The sequence below is a fragment of the Ambystoma mexicanum genome, chromosome 1p (genome assembly GCF_040938575.1).
Source record: "Ambystoma mexicanum isolate Mex_15411 chromosome 1p, UKY_AmexF1_1, whole genome shotgun sequence".
In the NCBI taxonomy this organism is placed as follows: domain Eukaryota; kingdom Metazoa; phylum Chordata; class Amphibia; order Caudata; family Ambystomatidae; genus Ambystoma; species Ambystoma mexicanum.
In genome coordinates, this window is record NC_090921.1 from 1,347,672,429 (window position 1) to 1,347,687,511 (window position 15,083).

A 15,083-nucleotide genomic window follows, 5' to 3' on the forward strand; every position below is an offset into this window, starting at 1 on the left:
ACTGAGTGCTAGGCATTTCTCTATGGGTGTACATATCTTGCTTGAGGTTGGATCCCCCCGTGTGTCCAAGTCTCCACTGGTCCTGGTCAGGCTGCAGGCTCTGTGTGTTACCCGCCAGTCCGTGTGGGGGCAGCAGAGCGTAGTTTTCTGATATGGGCATTCATGCCGAGGTGAGTGAACGTAGGGCCCGAGTTTTCCCTGTGAGTCGAAACGAAGTACGTATGGCTCTTGTGTGTTCTCTAGCCCGGGTACGGCATTGGAGCAAAGAGATTGTGTGCTCGCAGTCCAGCTGTTTGGTTGGGGCGGGGGCACCATTTTAGTTTGGGCTATTAGGTAGCGCTAATGCGTCGAAAATATTGCATTCGTATATAGGCGGGGAGAAATGGCATATGAAGTGGGTACAAAGCTTGTAGGTGTTCTTTGGTTATTTGCCCACCCATTTACTGCCCATGGCCATGCTAATCCCTATGGCCATTCCCACTGAGTTCCTGCACCTCCCCGCCCAAAACACCTGCTTGTGAGAACTCTTTGAGCTTGCTTTAATCAATCCTTACCATCAAACGTTTCACTGATGTGCCTGTCTGTGTTTTCTCAAAGCCATCTTCTGAGAATAAATGACTTAGGTGGAGAGTAAATGTTGTACTGGTGTAATAAAAAAATGTCTTAACCAGGTCTGTCTTCAGCCACTTGATTTATAAGCACTATGCATGTGCTTATCTGTAGTCCTGTTAAAAACTAACATTGGCAAAGCCAACAGTTGTGGCTTGAGTATAAGTATTAGGCATTTGCCAGGCACTGCTCTCAGATGCTAAGGTACCCACACCATTTTTCACCTACTACCATCAATAGCCAGTTAATACCACTAAAGCAATGCCTGGCAAGTGCCTTTCCCATGCCTACCAAAAGCCCAAACTGTTGCCATGGCCAATGCTTGCTTATTGTGCCTCCAAGTTGAATGTAGATGGTGGGTTGGTAGCGGGTCCAAGTTAGTGTGGCCCTCATTACGAGTTTGGCACTCCGGACATGAAGGTGGAGGTAACAACGTACTGGCACCCTTTGTAGACCGCCAAACTATAAGTATGCCGGTAGAGGCACTGAACTACTGGCCGGCCTGACCTGTGGGGAGTTCAGGCCCCTGCGGCATGTTGTTCACTGAAGGCGCTGGTGCTATAGGGTTCCCATTCCCATGGAGTCTTATGGGAATCCATGGGAATGGGGATTTACCATACCGCAGCCGCTTGTCATATCCCAGTAGCACCGGGATGTCAGGAAGTGGTAACGGTGTTACGGGGTTGCCGGTAACCTCGTAATGAGGTCCACTGTGTCCGTGTCTGCTTGACTTACATGTCTATCTCTGCGTGTCTGATGCTATAGGAACTTCTTCAGTGGGTCCTCGGGCCTCGTTGTGGTCAGCGGGCGGCACATCTCTGCGTTTCTCAGAGCCCGTGTTTTGGTGTGGTTCTGTAGTGCCCCGAATTCTCCCTTGGGTGCCTGCAGGTTTCGATCAGGGCAGCGCACCCACACCTCCCAAGCACTGTGGCGGCAGCAGTCCCAGGTCCCCTGTGGGTATGCCTAGGCAGTGGAGGGGGTTTCGTGGCTGAGAGGACTGCATTAAACCGAGGAAGGACCCTGCTGATCCAGCACCGCATGCCAGCCACCGAACCGGTGGTGTCAAGTGACAAAGCAGATGGCACTTTATCACACATGGAGGGCTGAGGGGCAGCTGGGTTACGAAGCAGGGGTGGGGGCTGGCTGGCAAGGGGAGGGACAGGGGGCCTGGACCACAGAGAGACTCGGAGAGGCAGAGGGGTCCCAGGCTGCTTCTCCCACTCAGTGACCGTGGGGACTGTCCCCCTCACAGTCCTCTGGCATTTGGGACCCTCTGTTGCCACTCTCTCTCCTTTTCTTTCTCTTTCATTCTCTCTCGCATTCTCTCACCCACACACACGCGCGCAAGCCTCAACGAGCCTCTCCTCACCTGCGCTTGCCACACACACCACACTTACCTGGAACCTGCCACCATTTTTTTCTACGACACAATCAACGACCGACGCTTTGGAGACACCAAAACTCTGGAAAAACTCGGCTTCCTCAACAAGACAGAGGCCTACGTCTGGAAAACCGGACACTTTGCTGCGCACCTGCATCGACAGTTCCCTGACCAAAGTTTTCACCCAGGCACCGGCCTCAGCTGTGGAGACCCAAGACTGCACGAGAGTGGGCTGAAGAGGCGCACCTCCGGAACAGAGCAAGAAGTCTACCCCATTTAAAGCGCCCTCTCACGAAATATTTATTCACAGACAAACACCTGCCCTTTAGAACCACCCCTGTTTTCCCTGAAGGTGCTACCCCTCAAAACTTCGAACACCTTTCCGTAATTTGCTCTAGCACAACCAGACCAACGAGGAACCGTATTTGTGTGTGTGTGTATTTTTACGTTGCAAGACTTTTTCCCCCGCCAACATCCCAGCTGGATTTTTTTCTCACCTGGCGCACTGGCCACCCAGGGAGTTGCCACCACGTCTCTCCCCGTGCCTCTCTCCCGGGGAGCACCTGGAATCCCGGCGAAGATGACGTTGCTCGCTTCGGAGCGTTCTATGCTCATCCGCAGCAAGTTCCGCTCAGGTAAGTGAGGCGCCCCATTATTGCAAGGTCCCGCGAGGAAGTGACCACAAGGCGTAGACAGTGCATGGAAAGACAAAATAGGAAGTCCGGGTACTCAGTCGCCAAATGTCTAATCTCCTAAAAAGTGCCAGTAGTTTCTCATTCATTCAATTGCACCCCTAATGAGAAGAGTTGGAACGGTCCCATGTAACGTACAGAAGTACTGCTGGCGAGTGTCTCTGGCACACCATTTCATCTACTGCTACTCTGCCGGGAATTGGCCAGGCCCCTGGCCTACCCATTGATAAATGTTTGATGCAGTGTGGTTAGGTTGCTGACTTTGGAACTCTAACACCTAGGTTCTAAACCCAGTTTGACCATTTGACCAAACACATGTGTGATAGTGACCAAACCAGTTTGTTTCCCTGTGACCAGATTCTAAATATGTGCAGTGTGAGAAGCAACTGCACAGCGTGCTGACTAATGCTGTCCGGATTACATGTGCCCTTCTCCCCTCCCCTCCACATCACAGACTACTGCTTTCTGTAATCTGGTTTTTCGCTGGCTCCGTTTATAAACTTGTTAATCGTACACACTTGATGTCTGAGTTTTTTCAGAAGTGATAAATCATTGCTGTAAAAGTGCTTCGCTGCTCCTTGTAGCTAGACCCATACTATATGAAATGCTTAGAGTCAGTTTAAAGATGTTGTACAGTAAGCCTCCTGAGAGAAAGAGCTAGAGGCCTTTTAAGGAATGCACCCCTTCTGTATCAGCCTTGCAGAGAAGTGTTGGCACGAAATGAAGGCCTTAATTCCAAGAAGTGCTTTACTGCTTCATAAAATGGACCACAGCTCTGCTTGAAATGCCTGTTCTGTCTCAGAAGTATTCACAGGACTTTAGAGTGCCAGGGCTAGATTGGGCCGAGCCCCGGTCGTCTCCAGGGCCACCGCCGAATAGCCCCAGCCACGGCAACACTTCAGAGACCCTAGTCTCCAGGGCCCACTGCCGACTAACGCCAGTCATGGCCACACTTCAGGAAGCCTGTGTAACCGAAGCGCTGCACGGTTATATGGCTGCCTGCAGGTGTCAGCACTTTGAATTACAAAAAAAAAGGAAAAGGCATTGCCTTTTCTTTTTTTCTAAACCGAAGTACTGACACCTGCCGGCAGCCTGTTTAACTGTGGCTTTGGCTACACGGGCTACCTGATGACTGTACTCAGAAATAGGAGAAAGGCCGCAGGGCAGCAGGAAAGCCCTTTAACTGTGCAGTTCAAAGACTTTCATGCTGTCTGATGACTCTTTAGTCAGAAACAATAGGAGAGCCGGGCCCTCCAGCCCTCCCCCTGTTTCTGAGTACAGAGACATAAAGCAGCAGACAAACCTTTCACTCAAGGAGCCTGTAGTTTTTAACCACACGGCTCCTTGAATGAAAGGGCTGCCTGTTGCGTCTGAGAGCTGGGGTGCACTGCTGTTACACCTTTGGTGCGCCCAGCCCCTCCTTTTAAATAAAAGGTAATAATGTCAGTGCATCCCAGCTACCCTGCTTTCACCAGCCCCTCCCATTAGGCAAGAGAGACTCTCACTATGGGTGAGGCCTAAATACAAGCACACTTAGGGCACGCCCCCTAACGAGAGCCCCCCTCCCCCAATTTAGCATCCCACTGAAAGCACTGAGTATTCAGACCCTGCTGTAAGATGTCACTGCTCTAACGTTTGATTATTGGGTCCTGCCAATAACTCTGCCCGTTGCCAGGATGCCTGGCTGTCTATGAAAGAAAGGGCTAAGAATAAACTTCTTCTCCTCATCTTCAAAACTTTCCATCAACTGGCCCCACCGTACCTATCTTCTCATCTCACTCCCTACTCTCCTCCTTGCTCGGTAATATCCTGCTCAGCTCCTTGCCACCACTTGAGCCCCTTGCGCGCCCTCTCATTTCCACTCTCTCTCTCCATCGATCTCCCTGCATCCCTACTCGGGAATGCTCTTCCTCTCCCTCTCCGTACTACTGCAACTCTACCCCTATTTAAATACAATCTCAGAAGAACCTGTTTCCTAGCATTCTAGCATATTTTAGTTGTTTTACTGAAGTCAAAAGAATCCCGGCAGAATGTACCATAGTCGATTTCACCACAATTCCGTTTGTACTTCAGCAAAACAACCCTAAATGTACTCCTAAATGGAACCCCCAACCCCACGTACTTGCCTTTTCACTGCCCGCCGCTTCTCCCACACCCCTGCAGCGTTAGTTCCGTCCCTCTAACGTGGGTCGGATCTGACGCTGCAGGGTCCTTTTTTCTTTTTTTGCTAATTTTTTTTGTTTGGGTCCCTGCTTCCATCGTCACAGAAGCGGGGGACACCCCTGCAACCCCCAAATCCCATTATACAGAACATGATGCTCCCCATGTTCGGTGTTATAGGGCTTGGCTTAAATGGTACTACCCAAATTAGGTCAAATGGTCTATACAACCATTTTTTTCGATCAATTTGGGTAATTTGCTCCACGCTACTGTATCACCCTGTTTTCCTCTCTCCCTACCCTTCATGCACAACCCTACAGCACTTTTCCGTCACCCCTCAATCCTTAATTCAGCACTTCCTCAATCATCCCGTTCCTATGTCATTTTCTCCTGCCCTCGTCCCTGGTTTATGTTTCCACCATGCCGTGCAACATCTGGTCTTCAAGTCACATCCACTCACCCCCCATTGTAAAGGACCAATGTCATCCGCTATCTTATCAAAGGTAAATTCGGTACGCGTTTTTGTGCCAAAAATGCATTGCTTTCCATGTCATTTTTATAAACAAATAAATACATTAATAAAAAGTAATGGTTCTGGCCCATTAAAAGTCCTGCAGTTATAGTCAGATTGTGTGGTTTGCTCCTAATAACGGTATAGCAGCCCTTCTGGCAGGGGATGTTGCAGGCCCCTTAAAGTATAGAAGACTTGATGACATGTGCATCGGTGGGCACTCTGACAAAGAACAGTCTGCCGAGAAGGGCCAATAATGTCCTCTTTAGATAATTGGCGCCACTGCCAGAAGTGCACGCAAACAGTTGTGATGAACAGTTTAGATCCCCATTTTTGACATTGTATAATGTAAACAAAACAAATCTCCAAGGGCCCCATTAAAGCCGTACCAGTCCTACTCAAGAGTCCAGCCCAGTGTTTAAAAAAAAAAATATTTCAGTCGTCCTGAGAAGAGTTGGCATTGTTCCACTAAAACGAGAGCAGTCGTGCACAGAATTTCTCTAGCACACTCTAAAAAAAAGTTGTGAGTATTGCGCCAACCGCTGCTTTCAGGCCACTACAAAGAACTGTAGGGGAGGCGGTGCCACAAAAATGAAAGGGCTCACCCATAAATGCTGGCTGAGATTCAGTGTGGCTAGTAATCCTGATGGGAGGTGCAGGTACTGTGGCTTTTACTGAATTGCAGCCTCACTGAGAAGTGCTGGAAATTGTTCACTACAGAATATCCGCCGCAATGACCCAGTGCCATGTCTGCAGCCTCGCTGTTAAGAACTGATCATGCCAAATCACAGTGCGGCAGCCCAGATGAGAGATGCCAGCACTGCCAATGAAAGGTTCCATGTGTTAAAATCGCGGCAAAAATGGCTGTTTACACAAAAAGTTGCGGCAAAAAGGCTGTGATTTTGCCGCATCAATCCATATAATGAATGCGGGGGACACCGCCGCAACTCCCGGACATATTATACAATTTGAGGGGAGTAGGGGACACCTCTGCAACCCCACTCCCCTTAAATGGTGTAATGGGTACACCTTTACCGGGTCAAACCACAGCATTTTTGTCGCGATTCTTTTTACAGACAACTTTTTTGCCACAATTTTATTACTGCACACCCAATGCAAGTATAGCAGCCTTTCCAAGATAGGCTGGCACAGTCATTGTATTAGTATAGCAGACCTGCAGAGAATACTGTGTAGCACACCATGAATATATCCTAGCTCTGCTCAGAAGGGATGGTAGTGTCCCAGTAAAGGTCAGCAGAACTGCTGTCCTGGTTGTTACATTCAAAGTATAGCAGCCCTGCTGAGACATTCTGGGAACGACCTATTAAAAGTATGTTAGACCGACTAAAAAAGTACTGACCTTGTCTCATAAAGGTATAGCAGCCCGGCGTAAGGGCTGGCCCTCGCCCATTGAAAGCACTGCAGTCCTGCTGAGAAAGCCTTAGGGGTCGTGCTGCCCCTGTCACATTACAAGTCAACCAAGTGCAGCCAAAGCCCACTTCCGTGCTTCTGGATAATAATTCTTCAACCAGGGATGGTGTCAGGGCCTTTCAACTTTTTCAAATGAAAGGGGCTTCGAGCCTTAGGGGGACCCTCAACAAGTGCACTCATGCTGACAGTTAGCAGTCTTGTAGCACAGCAGCATATTCTTTTCTTTAGTTTTGTTATTTGGCTTAAAATGTGCGCTTTGCAATGCTCGCATTACAAGCTGTTTCCTGGAGCCCTTCCTCCTGGTACTTCCCACGGGATATAAAGAAGGATTATCACCTCATTGCCTTCTAACACTGGTTCCTCCTCATGAGCCATGCAGACAAAGAAGGGTTTAAAGCTCTTCAGTGGGCATTTCGTGTTTGAGATCCCTGCTTTGATATGATATGATTGGTTATTTATAACGCGCTTAATACCCATAGGTTTATAAGTGCGGACCCGGGGATCAAACCTCTGTTGCTCCGTGTCTTCCTGCTTCCAAGGCGAGCACGTTACCCCTGAGCTATCCCTCGAGATAACTGACTGGAAGTCTCCTGATAACCGGAAGCTATTAACCTTATCTTGTCGCCATTGTAATGTATGCACCCTAGGGTGCCTCAGACTGTTCGCTCTAAGAAAGGGGCCCTCGAACCATCATGTGGAAATGGTCCCAGGCATATCTTCAGTTGGGCCTGTCTCCAACTCAAAGATCTCCATTTGCTTGAGCAAGTGTGAGCAGCTCATACAGACGAGATTTATTTTTAAACTTCAGATACTTGCAATCCTAAATGTGTAGTGCTAAAGCAAAAACTGCAAGTAACAGAAACAGAATGCAAAGGAAAATGGCACTAAGGGAGCAAATGACACATGCACTTTAAGAACGCCCCACTGCCACGCCAGATTTAGGTTCACGACTTTCGAGGCGTTGTTAAGGCGATATACTTTAAAACTGCGAGTCTGTTTGACTGCCACCCGCAGACCCTGACCAGTTTATCAAAAACAGCAACACAGGACCGTGTAGCTGTCCTAACAAATCTTCCCGGAAGTGTCTTTCTGAAAGCGCAAACCTTGAGTTCTTGTTTATTTGTTGATAAGATGGCTGCCAGGCAGGTGCCGCGCATGCTTCTTGGGTGGCCGAGGGCATTCGTTTATCTACCTTGGGCTTCCTCGCGGTTTGACACGGATGTCTACCACGTCCGTGGCATTGATTGAGCAATTACGTGACATCACGCCGGGTTCAAAGGTCACGTAACCTTTCTAAAACCGCTTCGGATTTAGCTGGATTTACTCTCCTGTGACAGTGCTCGGATGCAGGTTTCTGAAGTTCCAAATCTTGAAATATCTCTCTGTGAACGTGCCATTTTAATTGTTTTAGAATGTTGCCTCTGGCAGGCCTAGCCCCTAAGTTTGCAAAAAGGCTGAAGGCCGTTGCCCCGGAGCTTCCTTGTTTTTTCCCCACAGCTAGCAGACACTCATTCTCTGGGCAGCCGAGCTTTCTCTCATACCTGCATAGATACGTTCGTACATGTCTTCAGCGGTAGAGCTCATCTTCATGTATGCGCAGGGAGTGCGGCCGCATGTCATTGACAGCAGAGGGTGCAGATTCATGTCATAGCAAAGTTATCACTCAAGTAACTTCAGGTGCTCTCATGGTCAGCAGAGCTATCTCTCGCGTGTGCCTGGGTAAAGCACACTCATGTAGCAGAATTATAACTCATGTATGCACAGATAGGTGAGAAAGGAAAGCTGGGTCGGGGGCAACACGTTGGTCTAGGAAGCAAGACAATGCTGCGCAACACAGGTTCAAGTCCCGATCCCGCGCTTAGAAACCACTCACTGGTACGTAATTGTAGTGTCGGCTCATGGCATAGGCAGCCGAGATGTCACTTATGTAATCGCATATAATGCTGGCTCATGTCACAAAAAACATCAGCAACAGTGTACCATACAAGACATTAACAATTACAAACAATTCAAACATTGCCTACAAGAAAGATTAAAACAATACAATGCATAAAATAGATACAAACCAAGCAAACATTAATATATCCGGGCGCAATGTGTGCGAAAGGCAAACAATACTTTGGGCCTCATTCAAGCGTTTTTTATGATGGAGCAATCCCATTGCAAAAAGCTTAAGCATTGACTAAATGTCATTCAAAGCGGATGAAGCCCATTGGTTAGGCCAACGGACAGACTTAGCGCAGAATAAAAACAGATCCATAAGCAAAGTCCATATTGGACAGCAGATCCCAAAAACCTATACACAAAAGATCGCAACGCTTTGCAAGTTAGGCCTCAGATATTGGAACTATACAACATTTCCTTAAGTACCAAGAACCCTTTAAAAAATCAAATAAAATGCCATTGCCACATAGGGGGTGTTTGCCTTAGAAGGCCTCACCACTGATCAACACTGGATGCATGTTTATAAAGTTCCTGCCCAGGCTGCGTGCCATAACTGCAGAGTTGGCCGCATTGAGTTTTAAATCAAGAGACTCCACGAATGTAATATATCCCGAAATCAGTCTCTGAAGTGCATTTGGGGCGCGGGCTGTCGAGACAGTTTCGTCAGCATAGGCCAATATAGACAATGCCCTATTGCCCACCGTTAGAAAGTCTACACCCGTTTTCACCAGAGCATCATGCAATCTATTGATATACAATGTGAGCAGAACTGGGGCCAGTACACAACCCTGGTGCACCCCCAAACTGACTTCAAATAAGAGAATGAACTGGCCCCAGTGTCCGATACGGGCACACGCTATGTTGCCCGAATGTATGTCTCTAAGGATATCTATGACCTTCGTGGGGCAGTTCATGTGCCCAAGCATCGCCTATAACTTTGCTCGATTTACTTTGTCGAAGGCGTTAGTAAGGTCCATGAAGGCCAGAAAGACCATCTCCTCTCTCACAAAGACGGACTTAGCCAGTAACATGTATACATTCACAGCCTGTTCCGCTGTGCCTACCCCAGGCCTAAAACTCAACTGGATATCCGACAAAATATTGTTTGATGAAATCCACTGCTCCAGATGGCCCAGCAGGACTCGCTCATGTAATAGACAGCAGTGATACCTCTGATATCCCTTATCTATGCATTAATAGAGCAGGTTCATGTCATAGACAGCAGTGATATCCCTCATGTATGCGTTGATAGAGCAGGTTCATGTCATAGACAGCCGTGATATCCCTCATGTATGCTTTGATAGAGCAGGCTCATCCGTTCATGTCACAGACAGCCATGATAGCCCTCATGTATGCGTTGATAGAACAGGTTCATGTCATAGACAGCAGTGATATCCCTCATGTATGCGTTGATAGAGCAGGTTCATGTCATAGACAGCCGTCATATCCCTCATGTATGCGTTGATAGTGCAGGTTCATGTCATAGACAGCTGTGCTATCCCTCATGTATGCATTGATAGAGCAGGTTCATGCCATAGACAGCCCTGATATCCCTCATGTATGTGTAGATAGAGCAGGTTCATGTCATAGACAGCCATGATATCCCTCATGTATGCGTTGATCGTGCAGGTTCATGTCATAGACAGCCGTGATATCCCTCATGTATGCGTTGATCGAGCAGGTTCATGTCATAGACAGCTGTGATATCCCTCATGTATGCGTTGATCGTGCAGGTTCATGTCATAGACAGCCGTGATATCCCTCATGTATGGTTGATAGAGTAGGTTAATGTCATAGACAGCCGTGATATCCCTCATGTATGCGTTGTTAGAGCAGGTTCATGCCATAGACAGCCGTGATATCCCTCATGTATGCGTTGATAGAGCAGGTTCATGTCATAGACAGCCGTGATATCCCTCATGTATGTGTTGATAGTGCAGGCCTACCCCTTTGACACCAGAGAGAATTTTAAGATTTGATCAGATATTCCAGGCTCGCCTGAGAAACCGAAATGCTCTTCTGTTTTGCACTCCTGTCGCATCATTTCTGAACTCATTGATCAGGTTCAAGAGTGAAATCTTCTGAAGGAGGACCTCAACACCCTTAAAGATACTGTGCACATAATCTCCATCCCACATCCGGCCAGCCTATTCCCCTCTGGTGGTGCCTTGTTCCCAGGGACACAGATTGGGCGTGGCTACGTGCTCTACTCCTCACAATGATGCTGATCCTCCAGGCTGGCCATTACTGCTGGCTAGAGGTCTGGCATGGGGCAGGGTCCAAGGAAATAGGGAGTGGTGTGGTGCAGATCAGAGAAGGGAGTGTCCAAGGGTGCTACTGACATACTGGGGACAGCGGGAACGAGAGGGTGTTCTGGTCTTTCATCGTTTAAGGCTCAGCCTCTGATGTCTTTCTTCAATGTCTATTACTTCACTTTGCAAACTTGCTCCAGTATCTGGTTTTAGAAAATCTGCTCACCCGAAGGCTGCTCTCAGGAAGGTGGGGTCTGTGCACTGGAACAGCCATTCTCCTTGTTGCAAGTCAATGAAATGTGCGGGTGTGAACAAAAAAACATGGAAACGCCATTTCACTTTTGTTTGTGCGCATCTGCACAGACTGAAATCACTCAGCAAATGTAGTGCCACGTTTAGTTCAAGACTTGGGGGGAGAACCCACAAATGACACTCGCTGTCATGCTTCCACAATATAAACAATTTGAAATCAGCAAGGGAGGAGCACACTATTCTTTTGAGTTTTTTGTAGGGTAAAAAGTCACTCGGATCAATACAGTGTTTCATGCTGACTTGACAGGACGTAGCAGGTGTCCTGGTGACATGGCCTTTCTAACTTGAAACCATGCGGATAGAGTGATTTGAAGAAGTCGGCCACAAAAGATGCCATTGAGGAATGCCACCTGTTTAGGGCAGACGCCCGTGGTTCATTGTTTTTCAGCTGTTCTCGCTGAACCAGGGAGGACAACTGAGCGAAGAATAATTCGCATTCTTTTTCCGCGCAAACATTTTTTTAAACCCGGAAGAGAACAACCACAATGTGTGTGCTGAAAACCCTCAGGGCTGGCGGTAGAGAGCTAAATATATATTGTACCCCATTAAAAACATTTCAAAAACAAGCTAGCATAGAAAATGAAGCTGAACGGTGAACTTTTGGGGCACGTTTAGCCATCTTTTTGGTAATGATTTACAGCTTGTTTTCATTTTTTTCGAGGCCTTTGTGCCTTTAAGTTCCTATATATCAGCGGTGTGGAACCTGCGGCTCTCCATTTGTTTTGGACTACAACTCCCATCATCCCTCACCGCTGCGTATGCTGGCTAGGACTGATGGGAGATGTAGTCCAAATCTTCCGGAGAGCCAAAGGTTGCAGACCCCTGATATATACATGAAGGCGCTTGTACACACCACAGTAAAACCAAGCTCTTATAGTCACACCGTTGAGATCTTGAGGGCGCAATACCCGTCATGTGTCCAATACTCGTCCTCTCCCCCGATCTATTCTTCCGTCTTTGATCTCTTCTCTCCCCTCTATGTCTATTCATTCTACTCCACCTTCTCTCATCTATTCAACCCTCTTAGCTTTCTCTTCCCTCCTCTAGGTCTATCCGTTTTAATCCCCAACATCTCCCCCACCGGGCCTAGTACTTCTCCTATGTTTCCTGCTGCTTCTGAACTCTCCTTCTTTCTTACTCTCTGCTCTTCGGCTGGTCCTCCTGCTTGCTCTGCTCGCTCCGTTCTGCTCACTCACCCATGTCACCCAGCTGCCAGTGTTAGAGCTGCGCTCCTTCCAACTCCCAGGCTTCAAATATGGATGCCTTGTATGCTTCCATGGAACGCTTACCAGTTCTGGAAATGTCAGATTGCATTCAGCTGGGATGCCAGAAAATTCCATGCAGGGATTGGTTAGTGACATCTCAAATCTTTTCCTACGCTGTAACACCTTGATCTGTAATTGCCAGGGCTGCCCCATGGAGCGAGCTGTCATGAGGGCCACCCGCCATCTTGCCTCCCATACTGGCCTGAATATTGCTGCTGCTGCTGCTTCTCTCCTCCGTGTCATGCCAGACTTCACATTAAACCACCACTGAATGCTTGTTAACTGTAAACGGTGGAGGCCTTTGGCCAGTGATCATACGCGGGTCCTGCCGCCAGAAGTCACTTTTCTAGTCTACCAGGGCGGTGGCTACCATAGCTTGGAAAATGATTACAAAAACAAGTCTGTAATGCTCCAGGCATTCTTTGGGGAAAGGGGGCTGCAACCTTTGTAGACTTTGCCAAACAACAGGTTTTTTTTGACAGGTAGGGAATTTAACTTGGCTGGTGGGTGATGGTGTTTAAAGATAGGGTCAGGGTGAGAGGGGGAACAAACCCTCTCAAGTTCTGGATCTTCTCTAAACAGCCAGGCAGACTGTTTCTTGTCATGCAGACGGCTGATTTTTGGAAAAGCTAACTGTGTGAAAGGGGTGATTGGGGGATTACTCTTCACCCCTCCTCCTCCTCCAGGCTATCTACTTTTCCTTTGGCCCATGGATGGTTTCTCTCAACTCTAGCCGGAGTGCCTTGGTTTTGGTCTTTGTCCCTCTCACTTTCCGGGTCCCCGTTTCTATCAGGTTCCTAACTCTTCTGGGGCCTTGGACTTTGAAGAAAACATTATATCCTAGGTTGCTGATGTGGCCTGGAATGTGGGCGACCCACGCGTTTCATCCTGCGGACCTTACATCAGGTAGCAGGTGGAGGCACTCAGCCCCCATGGATCCTCTAGCTCCACCAGGAAGCCAAAATCATGTCACTTTGTTTCTACTCTAGGTCACCAAACTGGTCACATTGGGCCACAGAACTGGCTCTCACTTGGCCGATGGCCAGCCTTTCAGGCCTTGACCCAATGTCCCAGAGGCCAGCCTGATCCTGGGCTCAGTGATGTGTTCATCCTACTGGGTTTTGTTCTCAGTGTCCCTACAGGTTCTGTTTAGTGGCTGCGCTTCTTCCTGCTTGGGAAAGAGATAAGCATTTCCAAGCCAGCATGGCTGCTCCGCACCTAGGGGATAATGATCTTTCAATAATTTAACAGCCTGTTCTCAACCATCTCCTTATTGCAGCTATGCAACCTTCAGTGACTGAAGTATTAGGAAGGGTTTGCCCTGATTTATTTTAAGCGCTTTATTTATTTATTTATTTATGTATTTATCCATTTATTTATTTATCTATTTATTTATTTATTATATTGTTCATTTGTATGCCGCTTATACAGCCAGTAAATTGGGTTTCAAAGCGTCCACAGGGGACCAGGGAGGGAACATGGGAATGAAAATCAATATAACAATAAAAGTTAGAGACGGACCTACTAGGCCGTGTGAGCATTCAGAACGTGCAAGTGCAGAGAGAGAGAAGGGATGAGGGACGGGGGTAAGTGCTAGGTATACAAGAGGGAAGTGCTAGGGGGTGAGCAGCTATAAGTGCCTATGTGAGTGGTCAGCTGCCAATAGATAAGTAAGTGCAGGCATGTGGTGTCATAGGGCAGAGGGTTCCGATGCAAGTGCTGGGAGCAGGCGGAGACGGCAGGCGATTGGGGGTGGCCCAGGAGGACGCATAAGGGCCCTCGTTACAAATCTCATCAAATGTGGTGTTAAGCAGAGGAGGGAGGAAGGAAAGGAGGAGGTGAAGAGGAAAGTCTTGAGGAGCTTCTGGAATTTGAGGATGTTCGCCTGAAGACGAGGAGGAAGGGGGAGCCTGCTGAGGAAAGAGATCGGCCACCAGCTCGCTGTTAAGCGAAGCACTTGACACACAGGGGGTTGGTGCTGGAAGAACGTAAAGATCTGGTTGGAGAGTACTTAGTGAGAGCAAGTTGTAGATAGCGTGGTCACCAGCCCCAGACAGCCTTGTGGATAATGCAGAGGGATTATAATTTGATCCTTGCAGCAACCGGGAGCCAGTGGAGAGCTTCACAAGACATGCAAGACAATCCTTCACAGCACTAGGAGGCAGGGAAGGAAAATATGGGCACATTAACCAAGCCACAAATGTTAAATGTTAAATATTAAATATATTCATACTGTGCACCGTCACCAATGGAATTGGTCCCCAGGCACTCAGGCGGATCTGTAAAACAAAAGAGGTGGGGGGGTTAGGTTAGTCGGGTGAAGAAGGCGTAGGAAAGTGAGAGAAGTGGTGTGCTGTTGGCAGCTTCAGTTTGCTTTTCACCGTGCGCTGAGCTTTGGTGTGAGTATCGGACCAATGCGAGAACATGTGTGCTGTTGGTGCGGTTTATGTATTGTTTGCTTTCTTGTTGTTGCTGTGTGGAGAAGTGTGTGCAGTTTTCTGGGCGGGAGATGGTTGTGTTCATTTT

The 15,083-nt window shown here is 48.1% G+C and overlaps 1 protein-coding gene across 3 annotated transcripts in view; it reads left to right on the forward strand.

Moving 5' to 3' along the window:
* The first annotated feature begins 1,808 nt into the window (after window positions 1–1,808).
* LOC138454213 (myocardin-like) overlaps window positions 1,809–15,083 on the forward strand; it is a 184,812-nt gene continuing 171,537 nt past the window's right edge. For all 3 annotated transcript variants that reach the window (XM_069607024.1, XM_069607025.1, XM_069607026.1), the window contains exon 1: window positions 1,809–2,625. In XM_069607024.1, the coding sequence (XP_069463125.1) occupies window positions 2,571–2,625 (55 nt within the window). In that variant the 5' untranslated portion in view covers window positions 1,809–2,570. The remainder of the gene's footprint in view (window positions 2,626–15,083) is intronic.